The sequence below is a fragment of the Pan troglodytes genome, chromosome 1 (assembly GCF_028858775.2).
Source record: "Pan troglodytes isolate AG18354 chromosome 1, NHGRI_mPanTro3-v2.0_pri, whole genome shotgun sequence".
Classification (NCBI taxonomy): domain Eukaryota; kingdom Metazoa; phylum Chordata; class Mammalia; order Primates; family Hominidae; genus Pan; species Pan troglodytes.
In genome coordinates this window covers 117,200,112-117,218,516 of record NC_072398.2, presented here as the reverse complement: position 1 = coordinate 117,218,516, position 18,405 = coordinate 117,200,112, and the positions used below count along the sequence as shown (strand labels likewise).

At 38.6% G+C, this 18,405-nt stretch overlaps 1 protein-coding gene across 7 annotated transcripts in view; it reads left to right on the top strand.

The window, feature by feature from the left end:
• Positions 1 to 18,405, top strand: part of NOTCH2 (notch receptor 2) — a 226,060-nt gene that overhangs the window by 73,870 nt on the left and 133,785 nt on the right. For 4 of the 7 annotated variants that reach the window (XM_054668958.2, XM_054668954.2, XM_054668956.2 and 1 more), the window contains 2 exons: positions 2,085 to 2,420; positions 12,304 to 12,426. In XM_054668958.2, coding sequence (XP_054524933.1) covers positions 2,085 to 2,420; positions 12,304 to 12,426 — 459 coding nt within the window. Of the gene's footprint in view, positions 1 to 2,084; positions 2,421 to 2,670; positions 6,620 to 12,303; positions 12,427 to 18,405 lie in introns of those variants that run through there. The other 3 variants (XM_054668971.2, XM_054668968.2, XM_063815783.1) reach the window with 3 other exon arrangements.

Below are 18,405 nucleotides of genomic sequence, written 5' to 3'. Positions count from 1 at the left end.
CTAAATTTGTGTTATAATTTTCTCCTTTGATTTGGCATTCCTTGATAGGCAGAGAGCACTTTTCTGTGCTCATATGTCACGTCTTGCATCTTTTTCCCTTATAGAAAAACTCTTGTGTCTCCCATTTACCTTTCTATGAGGTCAGAGATTTAGATACTTTCCTAGACAATCAACTGGAGTATTAACAAATTCAAGGAGTTCTCACCATCCCATTACTGGGTATATACCCAAAGAATTATAAATCGTGCTGCTATAAAGACACATGCACATGTATGTTTATTGCAGGACTATTCACAATAGCAAAGACTTGGAACCAACCCAAATGTCCATCAATGATAGACTGGATTAAGAAAATGTGGCACATATACACCATGGAATACTATTCAGCCATAAAAAAGGATGAGTTCATGTCCTTTGTAGGGACATGGATGAAGCTGGAAACCATCATTCTCAGCAAACTATTGCAAGGACAAAAAACCAAACACCGCATGTTCTCACTCATAGGTGGGAATTGAACAATGAGAACACTTGGACACAGGAAGGGGAACATCACAAATGGGGGCCTGTCTTGGGGTGGTGGGACGGGGGAGGGATAGCATTAGGAGATGTACCTAATGTAAATGACGAGTTAATGGGTGCAGCACACCAACATGGCACATATATACATATGTAACAAACCTGCATGTTGTGCATGTGTACCCTAGAACTTAAAGTATAATAATAATAATAATAATAATTCAAGGAGTTCTCATCTCTGTAGTTTAAATAATAAGCGACTTAGACTAATGACAACAGAAAGCCAGCCATGTGAATATCAAATTTACTAGTTCTGTGAGGATATTTTTTTCTCTTTCTCTTTCTGCCTCAAAGAATCTGCTTTGCTTCCCCTGGCATCATGATTTAGTTTTCAACCCATCAGAGTCTTCCTGCTAGTGCTGGTACTTTCCTACTTGAGAAAGTCCACGGAATACCTTCTAGACCTCTGTCCTGATGGCTTCTATTTCATTTGATATATAGGGACCCAGAGGTCCTTCATCATTTTCAAACACATCAACAGATATTTATAGCAAGGCCACAATTAATAAAATGTTTCCCAGAATATATGTGTGTGTTACATTTAGAGGAAACAGAAGTAGTATTGACTTGTTTCTATCACCAGAGGTCTATTTAGTAACTATATTTTGTGGAAAATATCGATATATTTTATCCATTCAACAGACATGATTTGAGAGCATACCATGGAGACCCAACCCTGCCAGTGTGGCAGGTGGTATAATAGAAGAAAATAGCAAACTTGGTGTATCTGTGTTTGCGCACATGTATGTATGTGAGGGGCACTAAGGATGACTTTACAGAGGTTGGAACTTTTGAGTAGAGTTGCCAAGATAGGTGAGAGTTCACTAGGAAAACAGAAGGGAAGTTGATTTTTTTTTTTTTTTTTTTGAAATGGAGTCTTGCTGTGTCGCCCAGGCTGGAGTGCAGTGGTACAATCTCGGCTCACTGCAACCTCCGCCTCCTGGGTTCAAGTGATTCTTCTGCCTCAGCCTTCCAAGTAGCTGGGATTACAGGTGCATGCCACCATGCCCAGCTAATTTTTGTATTTTTAGTAGAGACAGGGTTTCACCATATTGGCCGGGCTGGTCTTGAACTCCTTACCTCATGATCTGCCTGCCTCGGCCTCCCAAAGTGCTGGAATTACAGGTGTGAGCCACTGCTCCTGGCCTGGAAGTTGATATTCAAACAGGAGCAGCATATGCAAAGACAGTGAGCTCTGAGAGAGTAGATGGATCCAGACTCCTATTGCTGATAGCGTCCTGCAGGATTGGGCTTCAATGTGACTAACCTACAATTGCCTCCAGGTGCTCCACCCACTGAGTCCTTGTGTCTCTGCTGAGGTCCTTGGAGAGTTACTGGAGAGGGCTCTGTGTCAGATGACCTTGAGGAGGCTCTGATTTAGCCTTTTGTAAAATGCAAAGAGTTGAGGTCTTCTCCACGCAAGAGCTCGCTGATGTCAATGAGGTATTGAGGATGGGGCCATCTCCTATTTCTGTGGCCAGTACTGAGTTTTGTTATCCTTCCTTTAGGTAAGGAGTGCCAATGGACCGATGCCTGCCTGTCTCATCCCTGTGCAAATGGAAGTACCTGTACCACTGTGGCCAACCAGTTCTCCTGCAAATGCCTCACAGGCTTCACAGGGCAGAAGTGTGAGACTGATGTCAATGAGTGTGACATTCCAGGACACTGCCAGCATGGTGGCACCTGCCTCAACCTGCCTGGTTCCTACCAGTGCCAGTGCCCTCAGGGCTTCACAGGCCAGTACTGTGACAGCCTGTATGTGCCCTGTGCACCCTCGCCTTGTGTCAATGGAGGCACCTGTCGGCAGACTGGTGACTTCACTTTTGAGTGCAACTGCCTTCCAGGTAAGGAGCTCCCTAGTGTCCCAGGATTAGGGGACAAACCCCTAGCACAGGAGGTAGTGGGTGTGGCTCAATTGCTTTTTTTAGGAAGCGCAAGGAAAAAGGGAAGTGAGAATTTTGTGTGGGGTGGGTTGCTAGTGAGGGAGGAGTTTTATGGGCCCACTGTGGTCCATAAACTGAGCAGGGGATAATTTAGCATGTCAGGGTTTATGATGATGAGTGGCTAGAAAATTGTTTATTGTCCCTTTTGTAGAAACAGTGAGAAATAAGAGGAACAGAGCTCTGGGAAAGAGACAGGCAAGTCTGGAATGGAAAAGAACACGATGAGAATTAGACACTGGAAAATATGTATGTGTGGTTAATAAAGTGCTTTAAACTGAATTGACATTAACAGTAGGTGATCAACTTTCCTATGTGCTTGTGCTTTTGCTTTTGATGGAGTAATTCATTGTTTTCTTATCCACCTAAATGCACCCAGCTGCCCTTGATTTTCTCTGGGCTACTGGCCTTCACAACCCTCTCCCATGTACCCTCTCTGACTTTGGGGTAACCCTCCCCTAACTTAAAGCTAGAGAATTCTGAAACTGAGGAGGGGATCCTCTGTTAATCAGTGAGCACTTTTTGATGAGCTGATAGATGATATATGAGAGACTATGTGTGGCACAATACTTTGTTACACTCTTCACTGATACAAGTGTTCTAGAGTGCACACACAACCCAAAGATAGAAACAAAAAGAGGAGCAGTGTCGGGGAGCTTGGGGCCTGGTGTTCCATGGAGAGGGAGAAAGGAACAAGCCTGGCCAATTCATTCAACTCCTTATAAAAATGATGAGGAGGCTGAAAACCAAGAATTTTGATTGGGAACAGAATACAAGCAGCTGGAGCAGATGAATTACTAAGCAACAAAGATCCTGTTTTTATACAAATATCCTTAGTACAAAAACAAAAGAAGGAAAACTGTAGGGGGGAGTAATGTGCTAAGTAAGCAGAATTGCCTCAAAAAGAAGTTGTTCTAGTTACTCTTTCAGAGTGGGAATCTTAGATTCTGGTATTGTGGATATGGTTCACATATAATGGGATTGTGTGTTTTATTTTGGAGGGATTAAAGGTCATAGGTTGGTCCTCAGTATAAAATCAACTGGTAATTTATTCATTTCATTTGGTAAAAATGTATTGACTGCCTGCTATGTTCTGGGCACCATGCTATGTATTTGGAATACAGCTATACAAAGCATTGTCACATAATTGAAATGAAAACTTTATATTATTTAAGTCACAAGAACAAGCTATTTAATTATATTACTTTTAGTTTCTCTTTTAGTAAAGAATAGATAATGCTATCATTCTAGATACTAAATAAGTGTTTTCTTAACATAATATTACTATCCACTTTATCTTGTAGAAGAAATAACTAAAATACATCTGTCTTCACTCCTGTATTTGTTTGCATTTTAAGGGTTAAAGACAGAAATAGAAATGTAAACAACTTTATTTTGAAAATATTTCAATATTGCAAATATCTCTGGGTCTGATATTCTAGTAATCTAATTGGCTAGTAATTGATGTTAGTGTGATTTATTGTTGAAGGCTAAATGTGTTTTTCAGTTTCAAGAAAATTGCTTTTAATAATTGCCTAGAACAAGAGGTTGATTTGGCAGCAAGATGTTGATGGGAAGTTAGAGAAGTCAATAAAGGAAGTTTTTAGCTGAGAGAGAGTGATTATTCACTCCCATAGCCTCTGCATTGTTATCCATTAGCCACGATAAGAACCTTAGGGAATTCTGAGAGTGTGTCCAGGAAAGGATCTGTCAAACTAGAATCGTATCTCCTCCTTGAGAAAGGAAATAACCAAGGATTCCGCAGCTGAGAGGCTGCCAGGGCTAGTGAAATAGAGTAAGGAAATCTTGGCTGTCTCTTATTCTCTGGTTGTAGTTTAACGCAAGACACTTATTTACTCACTGATGGTGTGTGTGTGTGTGGGAGGGGAGATTAGCATGAGGGGTGGGAATGGGGAGATTTGATGAAGAGAAAACTAACATTTTTTTGGTGACTCAGGAACTGTGCCAGGTACTTCCATGCTTATTAGCTCAATTCCACAAAAATCTTGGGACCAGGTATTATTTTTCAAGTCTTCCCACATGAAGTAACTGAAGTTTGGAGATGTTAAGTGATTCACCCAAAGTTGTACAGCTAATATGTGGTTAGGCTGGGTCCTGAAACCGAGGCAGTTTATTTTCAAAGCCTTTGCTTTGTGCATCTTACTGCGCCACATTGCACTGCACATCTGCTTCCTGAAAGCACTTTGTAGGTGTGTAAAACTTTTCGTTAAATGCTTTAAGCTGTTTGGGTTAAAAATATATGTTCATGTTATAAGAAAACCAAGACACTCCTAATTATAATCAAATAGTGCTTGTTACATATCAATGTGTGTGTGTGTGTGTGTGTGTGTGTGTGTGTGTATGGCATTGTGCAGATGTTTAAAAGTAGTTACATAGACTAGTTCTTGCTTTTCAGGGTCCCATAATCTAAACCAGATGACTTCAGCTTTGGATAAATATATAGAAGGAAATTTAAAGAGAATTCAAAACAATAGATGATGCAGTGACACTGTGAATAAATGTTATTTATACAGTTTGTAAGATTTCATGCTCATTGTTCGTATGTCCCAGGTGGAGTTCAGAAAATATTCACTTCATTTCCACAAAGGGAAATAGTGCCTAGAGATGGTTTTCTTTTAAAAAGTCCTTTTCATAATGCAGTGCCCTTCCTTCCATTGCCCTTCATTCCATTGCTTCCCATGCTTGTCAAGAGACTAAAATGTTACTTATAGTAATAGTCACTATCTCAATGTAAATAGCACCCTTATTTGATGAGAATTATTATTTCAGTTCTAAAAATGGGGAAACAAAGTCAGCAGGAGGCAAAGTAGCTTGTTAATGTATTCTGCAACTTTCAAATGGTTGCTTCCACTGCATTTCACGTCTTGGCACTTCTAATTGAGGGTTACTCTAACCACCCTATTTAAAATTGTAACTGTCCCCCACCCCCTTAATTACTAACCCTGGTCTACTTTTTGTTTTCTTTTTCTGTAACTCTTACCTTCTTACTATATAATTTATACTATATAATTTACTTCATTATGTCTATTGTTTATTGTCTGTCTTTTCCAAATTCTACTGCCTCTTACCCTCTCCAGATTGAAAACTAGTATCTTTGTTTTTGTTTACTGATATAACCCAAACACCTACAAATAGTGCCCAGTATATACTAGGCCCGCAAATATATATTGGCTGACTGACTGTATGGTTTAGTATCATGTCATAGTATTGAGACTGTAACTTTGGTCTTCTCATTTTCTTCTTTGTATTGTGCGTCCTAGACTTAGTTTGGCCTCTCCTTTTGTCCTTGTATACTCTTAATACTGGATAAGAATTTTGGAGTCTTTTTCAACTCTGAGTCAGTGAATGCCACATAACTTAGTGACTATATTTAAATGGTTAATTTACAATTCTTTCCCTGCAAAGGATACTGTAGTCACTGTGAGTATTTTAGTATTATTGTAGGACTCAAGAGGGAATTAAAACTACAAAAATGACTCATCTTGTATGACACAGAAAGAAATGTTTCTTCACAGAGGGAGGAGAAAAATATCTTCAAGAGAGAACTAATAGAATCAAATCAATGAACCATGTCTCATCTTTTTGGATAAGTAACTGTTAGTAATCCAGACACTTCATGAGCTTTCATTATGTAAAGTCTTTAGCAGAAGCTAAAGGAGGGGCACCAACCACAGTAATTTTAATTTAAGAACAAAATGGAGCATGAAAATAAATTATTAAATCATTTACTCCCACTATTTTTGGGTTAGGGCCAATAATGCGGAGAGAAAGAGGTAGATTAGTTTTGTGTTTGTGGCTATTTTAATAGAGTAGCACAAGTAATCAAAAAACAGTAGGCTGTTTTGAATTTACTGGCTGTCCCTTATGAGTTCACAGTTAGATTGGACTGTCCTCAATGTACTTTCTTTTTTTTCTTTCTTTCCCACATCTCTTTATTTCTCTGATTTTGTTTAAACTTCATAAAGAGCTCTCTGATCTTTCCTTTCCAAACAATGAAGGTTTATCCTTTGTAAACTACCTCTGTACTCCACAGGCTGATGATATGTGATATCCCTATATCATTAAAGTAAAGCCTAAGCACATTCTGTGGCTTTTGTGTCTACTCTGTTGTTGCTGAGCTTATGAACTATTAGAAATAATTCCCTCTTGCATTTTCACACATGGGGAATGTGATGTTCTCTTGGGTATTATGCTAATCATATTTTGGCAGGTTTCTCTGGAGCAGATGCAGAAATGATCATACCACTTTCCAGGGTGTATTATTTTAGCTCCTTTGACTTGGGCCCTAAGTCTGTTTTACCTGATGTTCCTGAAAGATGTTCCTGATGTCCCTCACTGTTCTTTCATGCTGGATGTTCTTGCCTATGCTGCCTCCTCAGCTATCACCCTCTCTTCCCCTTTTTAATGTAGAACTCATTCTTAATGATTTGTCAAAGGCACCCTATTTCACTGAAATGCCTTCTATATTCCCTACCCTCCAAGTGGATTATAGACCTTCTAAGGTCTTTTGACATCTGCATATCTCTAGCACAGCACTTATCACGGTGATTATTTATCTGTTCATCTTTCCAAGTAGACACTCTCATTTTAAATCCCTACCCTAGTCGCCAGCATCCCCAGCATAGTGCCTGTCATAAAATGGTGCCACAATGAAAATTTGAAAAATGAATGAATTGAACGTGATAAACATAGATGAGAATCCTATATTCTACAATTTTTTTAATGTACTGAAATTATTCTTTTTGAATCCTCCTATTTATTTCTGTGACTTCTTTGGTGACAAAGTTAGAAAAAAGTGGAGGTCAGTAGGGAGATATGAAGGGATGCCGATGGAAGCAGTGAGCCTGAGGGCGGGTGATGGAGTGGGAGATACGTGGCACAGGGGTCAGTGAGTTAATCTGGGCTCATTCAGAGAATGGAAGGTGTGTGCCAAGAAAACTGGTTGGATAGGGATAGATCAGGGATTCCTTCTTGCATTCTCACACTTGGGGGCATGTGCCATTTTCTTTTCTTTTTTTTTTTTTTTGAGACGGAGCATCGCTCTTTCTCCCAGGCTGGAGTGCAATGGCGCTATCTTGGCTCACTGCAACCTCCACCTCCCAGGTTCAAGCTATTCTCATGTCTCAGCCTTCCAGGTAGCTGGGACTACAGGTGCCTGCCACCATGCTCAGCTAATTTTTGTATTTTTAGTAGAGATGGGGTTTCACCATGTTGGTCAGGTTGGCCTCGAACTCCTGATCTCAGGTGATCCACCTGCCTCGGCTTCTCAAAGTGCTGGGATTCCAGGCATGAGCCACCATGCCTGGCCACATGTGTCATTTTCTTGGGTGTTATACTGATCGTATATTTGCAGGTTTGCTTTTGTGACAGACTTCTTCTGGGGGAAAAGTATCCTTCTATCTTTTTACTTTTGTCCAGTTCCAGGTATCCCTGTTTTTTTCTTCACTCTTCCTTCCTTGTTCATGGGAGTTTTTCTTGAGGACTTCAAGCCCAGCTTCGGAGAATCCTGGTTGTGTCATCTCATCTCCTTTCTGCTCTCTTCTCTACCTAGCCTTTCCACCCTCACACCTCCCGGGGTCTGAAAATGGAAAGATAAGGGTGTTTCCCTGAAAGTTGCTCTTCTGTGTGGGGATGACAGGTTCTAAAGACTCTTTTCTGGTCCCTGCCCTCATTGCCATGATTAATCAGTTAAGTGGCCCGAGGTTTTGTAACAGCACAGTCTTAAAATGCTTCTCCCAAGTTTAATTTCTCTCCATTTGACCTTTTAAGGATGTGAATTGGCTTTAAGCAGTAGACTCCCTTTAGTACGGCACTGTGAGCCTCTCAGTGAATCTGCTACATCCATTCCACCCACGGGTCTGGAAACTTGTCTGTTTACCTTTCCCTAAAAACCTAAGATATATTTTTAAGAAGTGCCTTGTAACTTTTCATATAGCCTTTCCCCTACTTTGGGTAGACTGTTTCTTACAGGAATTTGGTAGATCTTTCCAAAGAGCATTCTGTATCTCTATTTTTAAAGCATAAATCCTGTCAACTTTGGAGGAGAAGTGATTTGGCTTGAGTTTTCTCAGACATGGGAACTTTTGACCTAAGTTTGTATTTTACATTGTTGAAAGGGAACTCCGGGATCCCAGAAAACATATGGACTGCAATTGGGTAAAGTTTCTGTTTCAGTACTTATTCCTACTTACTAGCCATTTAATCTTGGTCAAGTCAGCCATGTGGCTCTCAACTTCCTCATCTGTAACATAAAAGGATTAGAGTAGACAATCTCTAACAAATGCTATAATACCACTGACAAATAATAATATTAGCTAATATGTGTAAGGCACTGTGTTTAGTGCTTTTTCCCTTAATACAATAGCTTTGAGATATAATTTATATACCATACAATTTACTTCTTAAAAAAGTACACAATTCAGTAATTTTAGTAGATAGGAGTAACCATCACCACAGTCAATTCTAGAATATTTTTATACATCAGAAGAAACCCTTTACCCATTATCAATTACTCTCCATTCCTCCTAACTCCCTCCCAGCCCTAGGCAACTACTAGTCTACTTTCTGTCTTTATTTGCCTCTTCTGGACATTTCATACAAATGGAAACATGCAGCATGTAGTAATTTATGACAGCTTCTTTCACTTAGCATGAGGTTTTCAAAGTTCATTGATGTGGTAGCATTTATCAGTACTCTGTGCCTTTTTATGGCTGAATAATATTTTATCATATGGATTTACCACATTTTATCATTTTATTTATCCATCATCAGTTGATTGACATTTGAGTTGCTTCTACTTTTTGAGTATTATCAATAATTCTGTTATGAACATTCTTGTATAATTTTTGGTAGACATTTATCTTCATATTTCTTGGATATATACCTAGGAGCAGAATTGCTGCGTCAGATGGTAATGCTGTTTAACCTTTTCAGGAACTGTCAGACAGTTCTGAAGTGGGTACATTATTTTACATTCCAACCAGCAGTGTATGAGAATTCCAGTTTCTCCACATCCTCATCAACAGTTGTTATTGTCTGTCTTTTTTATTATATTCATCTGTAATGTGAAGTGTTTATCTCATTGTGGTTTTGACTTACATTTCCCTGATGGTTGATGATTTTCAACGTCTTTTCATATACTTATTAGTCATTATGTATCTTCTTTGGAGAATGTCTGTTCAGATCCTTTACCTACTTTATAATTGGTTTATCTTTTTAATATTGAACTGTAATAGTTTTTTAAAAATATATCCTAAATACAAGTCTCTTATCAGATAATATGATTTGCAGATATTTTCTGTCATTCTATGTACTGTCTTTTCACATTCTTGATGATATACTTTTCAGCCCAAATGTTTTTAACTTGATGGAATGCAATTTATTTTTTCTTTTGTTGCTTGTGCTTTCAGTCATATTTGTGAAAACTTTGCTTATCCCACATTACAAAGATTTACTATTTCTAAGTGATTTATAATTTTACCACCTACCTTTAGGTCTCTGATCCATTTTGAGTTATTTTTTATGTGCGAGGAGGGAGTCTAACTTGATTCTTTTACATGCGGATATTTAGTTGTCCCAGGACCATTTGTTGAATTAAGTGCTGTTTTTATCTAATTCGTTTAATCTTTACAATAACCATTTAAGGTGGGTCCTGTTAATTCCCCAAGAAAGTTTAAGTATATTGCCCATATTCACTCAGCTATTGCATGGCAATGCTGAGAGTTGAGCCTAGACAGTTTGGCCCCAGAAGCCATGCTTTTAGCTATGAAATAACTGTCTTACCTACCTCCCTTCTTACCTACCTATCTACCTATTGACAGGGAAAAAGTACCTCAACAATAGTCAATCAGTTATAAAAAGAAAACACTTTATTTCTTTTCTGTTGTGGTTCTGCTGAAATGCTTCTGCTTTCTTGTCTGTGGTTGGTGAATTCAGTTAGTTGTAACATTGGCTAATATAAAGTTAGAGTCACAGTTTCTATTCCTTATAGTTGAGCTACAAGGGCTTTGCTACCTCCCTGACACCCTAGTCAACTGTATTTAGTCTTACTCATCAGAGAGATCGAGTTAGGGGAGGATGATCATTGACATTCTACTACACCACCAGACCTCTCAAGTTTAGCAGTTGTAGGCCAGGGGCCCCATTTTCCCCAACAATCTAAAACTATGTCTTTAAATTTTCCAAAGAATATCTTCATCAAGAGCACCAGACTAGGGGCAAAGACCCTAGTTCTTATTCAAGGACCTAGTAGATCCCATAGATTCTGTAGGGGTGGGCTTCAATGGCTCATCATTTTCTGGCTCATTGGTCTATTTGTAAGACTCATATTTCTGTATGAGTAATATGAAATATGAGTAATATGATACATTTTTGAAATTTGAGTAAATTTTCATAGTCTTTTTCAGGCTTCTTTAGTGATTCATCTGCTTGAATGGACTGAGTACCAAATACTTGGAGAAATATAATTTCCTTCAATAAAGCCTTCAGTGATTTCTGTCTTCCATGGAGTGATTTTTGGCTAATGTTTTTGGTCACTCAGTTTATACTTATTTATATGACTGCCATTGTATTTAGAGAAATCAGCCATGTTCCAGTGTAGCAGAGCAGATGTAGAATGCCACAGTAACTTATGGTAAGGAATAAAGCAAAGTGTGATTGATGTGTGTCCCACTCACAAGGCTGTAAATGCCACAAAAGCAGGGACTCACTGCTGTATCACCAGTGCCTAATGTAAGTCCCAATAAGTATTTTGAGTGAGAGAGAGGAACCTTAAGGGATATTTCGAGGAAGCCAAATATGTAATCATACTATATTTCAAATAGGAGAATGTTTAGAATAGAAGCTGGTAGTCTTCTATTTAATTAGCTCAGGAGTTTGGTAGCAAGGAAAGAGAAAGTAAGAGGCCCAACATATAAACTACAAAGGACCACACTGTGGGCAGTTAGAGTGAAGTTTGGTGTACTAGTTTCATTTTTCATAAAAGAAAAAGTCAAGAGGAAGGAAGCAATGCTGTAAGTTTAGAGAAGAGCCTGATGAATTTGAAGTGCTGGTAAGCTTAGTTAGTAATAATGCCACCCAATTTTCAGAAACCTTTTAACATTTGTATAGCACTTTACTCATGATGTGGCACTTAAAATTAGAAAGACAGGATAGGCAAGTGGAATTAGCCTCATTTTTTACAGGTGAGGAAGTTGATGCAGAACTTTAGCTTACCATGTATGAATAGCTTGCAGGTGGTGAGATTGGGACTTGATCCATATCTTCATACTTTAAGTTCAATATTTTTCCTATATCCTCCCCCACTCCCTTCCCCACCTGGCTTGGAGGCCGCCTAGCAATCATTCAAAGAAAAAAAATAAAAGGAACTTAAATTTAATTAGGTAATATTTTATCTTTTCTTCCCATTCGTCTGGTATGGAGCTGGGGAAAATCCAATACCCTGTTTTTTTAGAACCCTTGAATATCTCTGTCCCAAGTAGACATTTATCATCCCTGGGATTTTATTTCATGAAAACATTTTGAAATACTTGTGAGGTAACTATGAAGGCATGCCATTGGCACAATGAGTCACTTTCACTGTCTAGCTATGCTTGAGGCCAGAGAAGACAGAGAATTGGGGATTTTTCATATGGTGAGTCCTGGGTGAGCAGCTGTTGAACTGAAGTCATGAAGCGGGTCTATTCTAATAACCATGTTCTGTGGGAACAGAGCAGGTCGTTTCTTCTGTATGAGATTTCATCATTTTCGTTTGTTCTTCATTTACCAGGTTTTGAAGGGAGCACCTGTGAGAGGAATATTGATGACTGCCCTAACCACAGGTGTCAGAATGGAGGGGTTTGTGTGGATGGGGTCAACACTTACAACTGCCGCTGTCCCCCACAATGGACAGGTATGTACAGTGTGGAGAATCCACCAGAATGGGATATGGATTGGTAACCAGAGGCAGACTGTTTTTTTAAAATATCAGTAACAAATATCTTAGGCCTGCTCTGGAACCAGTATGTGAACTGAGCAGGATCTCCATGCTAGATCATTGCTTATTGTACTAACCTCATACATTTTCCTATGTTCACTCAAAGACATATTTTCACAGGTATTATTGGGCAGCAACTCTGAACCCAGCACCATGCTAGATGCTGTGGCAGATATGAGAGAAGAGCACTACTGTAAGCTTATTATCTGGGAAAAGCAGGACATTACCTGGAACATAGTAGATGCTTAATAAATATTAAAGAGGAAAAATTTCCTGAAATGCTAAAATAAATTGTACAGGCTACCAGAGTTCAGAGCCTATTTGTTCACGGACAGAGATCTGTCCCATCTTAATGTCATGTTCTATAACTAGGCAAAGTGTTAGGCAGGTACTCTTAATGACATTATTTTTATGATACGCATCCTACATTTGTTTTTTTCTTCTATCCCTTTTTGTACACGAACAAAAATAGTTTTTTCTGCCTCTAACATTAGAAGGGTAGTCTTGCTTAATTTTACAGCCTCTTGGAAGTTTCTCATGTAGTCTTAGGCAGGTTGAGTGATTTATGCAGACATTTGGTTCTAATTTCTCTTTATGTCTGTTTATCTACTGAAAGTAGAGACAATTAAGAACTGATTAAGGGACTAAGAGCTGGGCCTTTTTGAGAGAAATTAATTTAATGTGGAAACCCAACAGGAAGTTAGTATTATAAGAAAAAATTACAGTACCAGTAGTGGGCTATCTCCTACAAAGAATCTTAATGTTGAAGTGCAGCCATTACTACCTGGTATTCTTTAGTGTCTCTGAATTACTTTTCCTTATCTGTAGCATCTAATTATTTACAATACTCTTTAGAGCTGTAGACTATGAATAGAAAAAGATGAAAAGCATTTAAAAACTCAATCACAGGACTTACTGGGGAGGCCAAACATTTCTGCCTTTAATTCCCAAACTGTCCCTTTTAATACTTTCCCACCAGGTTTTCCTAGAATTGGGACTTCCCCTAGAATTTCTTCATGGTGTCTTGATCCTAGAACTTCACTTCTAACCCTCTGTACTTTTTGTCACATTCTCTCTTCTAGTTTTTGCCATTTTTCTATGATAGGCTTTTCAGAGGCTATTTTTTCAACTTAAAAAATTACTGTAAAGTTAATTACATGACATATAGTAACTGGAAAAATTTGTGTTTTTTTTCTCTTTTTAATGATCCTTACAGTATTGGACAGGATGAGATACTTGTTAAGAACTTGACCACATTCTGATCTCTCCCTTGCTCTGTGAGAGAGTAACTGTGTAGTACTGAGGCTTCTGATGCCAGTGAAGATTAAACAACATTGTAATATTGTTGCTGGTTTTTGTTTGATACTACACTTGGTTTCTTGCTTTGATATTAATTAGGAAGGCCTGCTCTTGGGGAAAACTTCGCCAGTGAAATGATTTTTTTATTCAAATTTCTTATCCCAGGACATTTAATAAATGCCTCTTTTCGCTAGAAGTCTTTATAAGATGTTTCTGTTTTTATATTTTCCAAAAAGGGTGGTGGAGATCATGGATAAGTTTAATGTGGCAGTTTTATTTCTTTTGATTTGCTGTCTGTCATTTAGAGTGACCTTCAGTTTTTTTTTTTGTTATTCATCACAGGTTTTCTTCTTCACTCATGCCAATTCTTTGATTCCCAGTGAGAAGCCTTGTTTTTGCCCTGCCCATCATCAACAGGAGAAAGTCTAAGATCCTTCTTCTGTTATATGAAGCCTTTCATGGCTTCAGCTCTGTCTGCTTCCCCAGTCTCCTTCTCATGCATCTAGCAGCATACCCTAGCAGTTCTCTGCTCACAGTTTTCCTGTACATACTGCATAGTGCTTCACATCCTGTGTCTTCATTGACACCATTCCTTTTCTCTAGGGTTTCCTTCTCCACTCCTCCCCCATTTTTCTCATCATTTTTGGCATGCCTGACTCAGATCAAGTGGTTACCTGCTTCAGGAAGGCTTCCCTGATCTCGCTCCAGGCTGAGCTAAATGTTCTACTCTGGACTCCCTTAGTACTCCATGTATTCCCCTGTAATAACACTTACCACGTTTGTATTGATATTATTATATGCTTGATGTGAGGGATGTACTGAGTTATGGGGGCGGTTGGACTATTGATGACAGCAGTTACTAGCACTCCTTACAGACCTTTGTTCTCAGTAGCATATAGCTGAGCTATTTACCATCCCAGCCCCTATCCTATTGTAAAGAGAAAAACAGAAGGAAAATTTTGTGTCATAGGGCTTCTGTTTCTACTGATATTAGATGTATAAATTCAGATTAGTCTTTTCTGTGTTACACAAATTAAAGAAGTGAATGGAGCAGGAATCTAGTAGGAGTTAACTAATGTTTATTAGCATCCAAATACTGTGCTAATTACAATGTTTTATCTGTGTAATCTTTGCAATAACTGTATTAGAGATAGAGTTTAAATATCCTTTTTTCAGATGATGATGCGTATTCAAAAGGGTTAAATAATTTGCCCAAGACCCGTAGTGGTTGGGTTAGGGTTTGAATCTAGGCTTGTTGAACTCCAAATCTGTAGTCTTTTTTCTATATAAAATTGATTTTGTAAATTATCTTGTTTTATTTTAAGAACTTGGGGTGTTTTTTAATAGACTGAAAATTTCATTATCCTGAGATTTGGTGATTTACTCCATGTGTTTTCCCTTTTTAAGAACCTAGCTGGTTATTTTGAGGTTAGAAGTTAACATTATGTGTATGCTTTAGATTCAGTCTGATGCTTTTTCACTATACCTAAGAGCCTATTGCAACTTTGTTCAGAATTCCTTTTACAATTTCCAGCTGTAGACTTGAAGCATTAACTATTTGGTCTGGCTTTTGACAAAATGAAAAAGGAGGGGTTGGAGTAGTGAGGTGAGAAAATGAAGGAAATGAAGTTGCCAGCTATTTGAAAAAGAGTGGATAAGACTATATGGCTGAAAAAAGATAGGCATTAATTTTAAATAAATGGAGATTTGGAAATTTGCCATGCTTTTAATGAGAAGAACCTGATAGTTACGGCTTTGTTTTGTAACTACATATACATAAAAGGCTTGGTGTTTTGTAGCAAGTTCTACACTTCAAGATGAGCATAAATTCCAGCTCTATTCATGGTTTGATTTAGGGTAAATTTGTCAGCCTCTTTTTCTCAGAAGCCTTTATTTGCTATTATCTCTTTCTTGGGATATTGAAACAATCAAAAATGCAATAAAAAGCTTATTTTTTCATTTGTTCTGCCAACAGCTATTATGCTAAACATTCTAAATTCATCCTATTCTATATGGTGGCCGCTAGTTTCATCTTGCTATTGAGCATCTGAAATATAGCTAATGTGAATTGAGATGTGTTGTAATTGTCAAATAACTGATTTTGAAGACTTAGTATGGCCGGGCACAGTGGCTCATGCCTCTAATCCCAGCACTTTGGGAAGCTGAGATGAATGGATCTCTTGGGCCCAGGAGTTTGAGAACAGCCTGCGTAACATGGCAAAACCCTGTCTCTACAAAAAATACAAAATTAGCTGGGTGTGGTGGTGTGCACCTGTAGTCCTGGTCACTTGGGAGGCTAATCACACCACTGCACATTCCACCCTGGGGGACAGAGTGAGACCAAGAACCTGTCTCAAAAAAAAAAAAAAGAACTTCGTATGGAAAAAAAGATATCTTTTTAATAATGTTTAAATATTGATTAGATGCTGAAATAATACATTTTGGTACATTGAATTAAATATAACATAATATTAAAATTAATTTCCCCTATTCCTTTTTACCATTAAATATTTTAGTAGCCACTGGAAAATTTGAAATTATATCTGTTACTCTCATTATATTTCAGTTGGACAGCATTACTTCAGATGCAAAGATGGTCTGTAGGTATTACCATTGCTGCTGCTTTGTAGAAGCATCTATTCTAGCCCTGAAGTAGAGGAATAGATGGTTTCCCCATGGCCTGTGGGCAGAACTGTGTTATATACCCAACTGCAGGCGTTTTTACCTACTGTGGCTGTCTAATTAGTGTTTGTTTGTGCCTTCAAAAACTACCACTCTTGTGGACTAGCTTAAGCTCAGATGGAAAAAAGAAATTGGTCTTAGGGAGTGGGTGTGGGGAGATGATTTACTTCTTTATAGGAATTGTCTTATAGGGATAAGCCTGAATACTGGATGTTCCTTTAGGAAATAGAAGTAGACCTGATGGTTGGATGAAGATAGAGCACAAATGTCTTTATTATACTGCATTTGGCCTCAGGCCAACTTATCAGAGAAGTTCTGCTCTGGCAGATATCCATTTAAGGAAAAAAGGGTTTTAAAGGGCCCAAAATTTATTAGAGCAGTGTAGATTAATGTTTTGTCTACATAGACTGTTATTTGAATTTTCTTTTTAAAGGTTCATTTCCTTCAGAATTAAAGTTGACCCTAAGCTCAACTCACAAATTCCTCTCTGTGGCTGCTTTTGACTTTGGGCTCACTTCTGGGGCAGATGTGATTTATTTTCTTGTGCTTGTTATTAATCCAGAAATGTAATTTCAGCGTGGGCTTGGAATAGTGCTCTGGGACATGAAGCAGAAGTGAACAATGGAAGTTAGGTGGATATGAGTCAAAGAAAACTGACCACACTTTCTCTCAGCTCTCCTTTACAGCGTGATGAGCCTCAAGAGCTGGGGGAGGTTTTCATTGCTGTCGGTGCTCCCAATTCAGTAAAAATGTTTGGTGTGAGTTGGCAAGTACATTTGCCAGAGGTGGTGCATGAGCTCCTTGTGTCTGGGAATGGAGATTTTCATGATGGTGCTTTTATTTTGAGCTAGATCTTCCTGTCTCAGTCTAGCCTCTAGCTGGTGATGAATTATTCTCTAGAGTGAGGCTTTTCTCACAACCATTTTTCTACTTTTTTTTTTTTAGGACTATAGGGATGGAGGTTTTTTGATTGAGAGAGAAAACTACTTAATTATATATGGTACTTCAAAGCTGCTCTCTTTTATATTCTACATGGTGGAATGGGAAAATATGTCTCACATTTCAGTTTTTCTGCTGTAAGCCTGATTGTGAGGAGTATAATAAGCCTGTTCTCTGAATTCTACCTCCTCACCCCAAATTCGGTTTCCTATCAGTTGGGCAGACTGCCACAGTGCTAACCTGAAGCACCCTTGCCCCAGATGTCCCAGAGTTGATTAGTGGCGCTGTTGGTGGAAACAAGGACGAGTGGATAGTCTAGCCCCACATGCAGGAGGTGAGACTGCAGGCAGGATCTTTCCTGCCCTGCAGTCCATGACTCAGGGTGTAGCCTTGGCTATGTTACAGGCACGATCCAGTTTAACTTCATGGCTCTCTAAGCCCCCATGGAATGGTTGTTAGTAGGTTCGATAATTTATCTATTGGACCTACTTACAGATATTTATTGAACAACTACTACATGGAATATATTATGCTAGATACTGTAAGAGACACAAAGAAAAAATTCCTATTTTAAGAGTGGTAAAATTGACTAGGAAGACATAAGAAAGTCCACACATAACCACACTAGGAAGCAGAAGGTGTGTGTGAATGTGAATTTGAAAGAAACAATGGTGGGAATGGGGAAGCATCTAAGTACTTGGTGGGGTAAGGAAGGTGATCGAGAAGAGTGAACTTCTGTTTTGAGTCTGAGTAATGGATGGGAACTGTTGACAGAGAAGGAGAAATAGGGTAGAAATGATGGTAAGTTGGAGATGAGTTTTCCAAGTGAAAAACATGCAGCAGTAAGACCCAGGAGCTCAGAATACAGGCAGGGACGAGAGACTCAGGGTTACCATGGAATGTGTCAAGTCTGTGAGGGAAATTGGATGGAGTGATAAGAACAGAGGATTTGGACCCGAAGTATGAGAAACATCC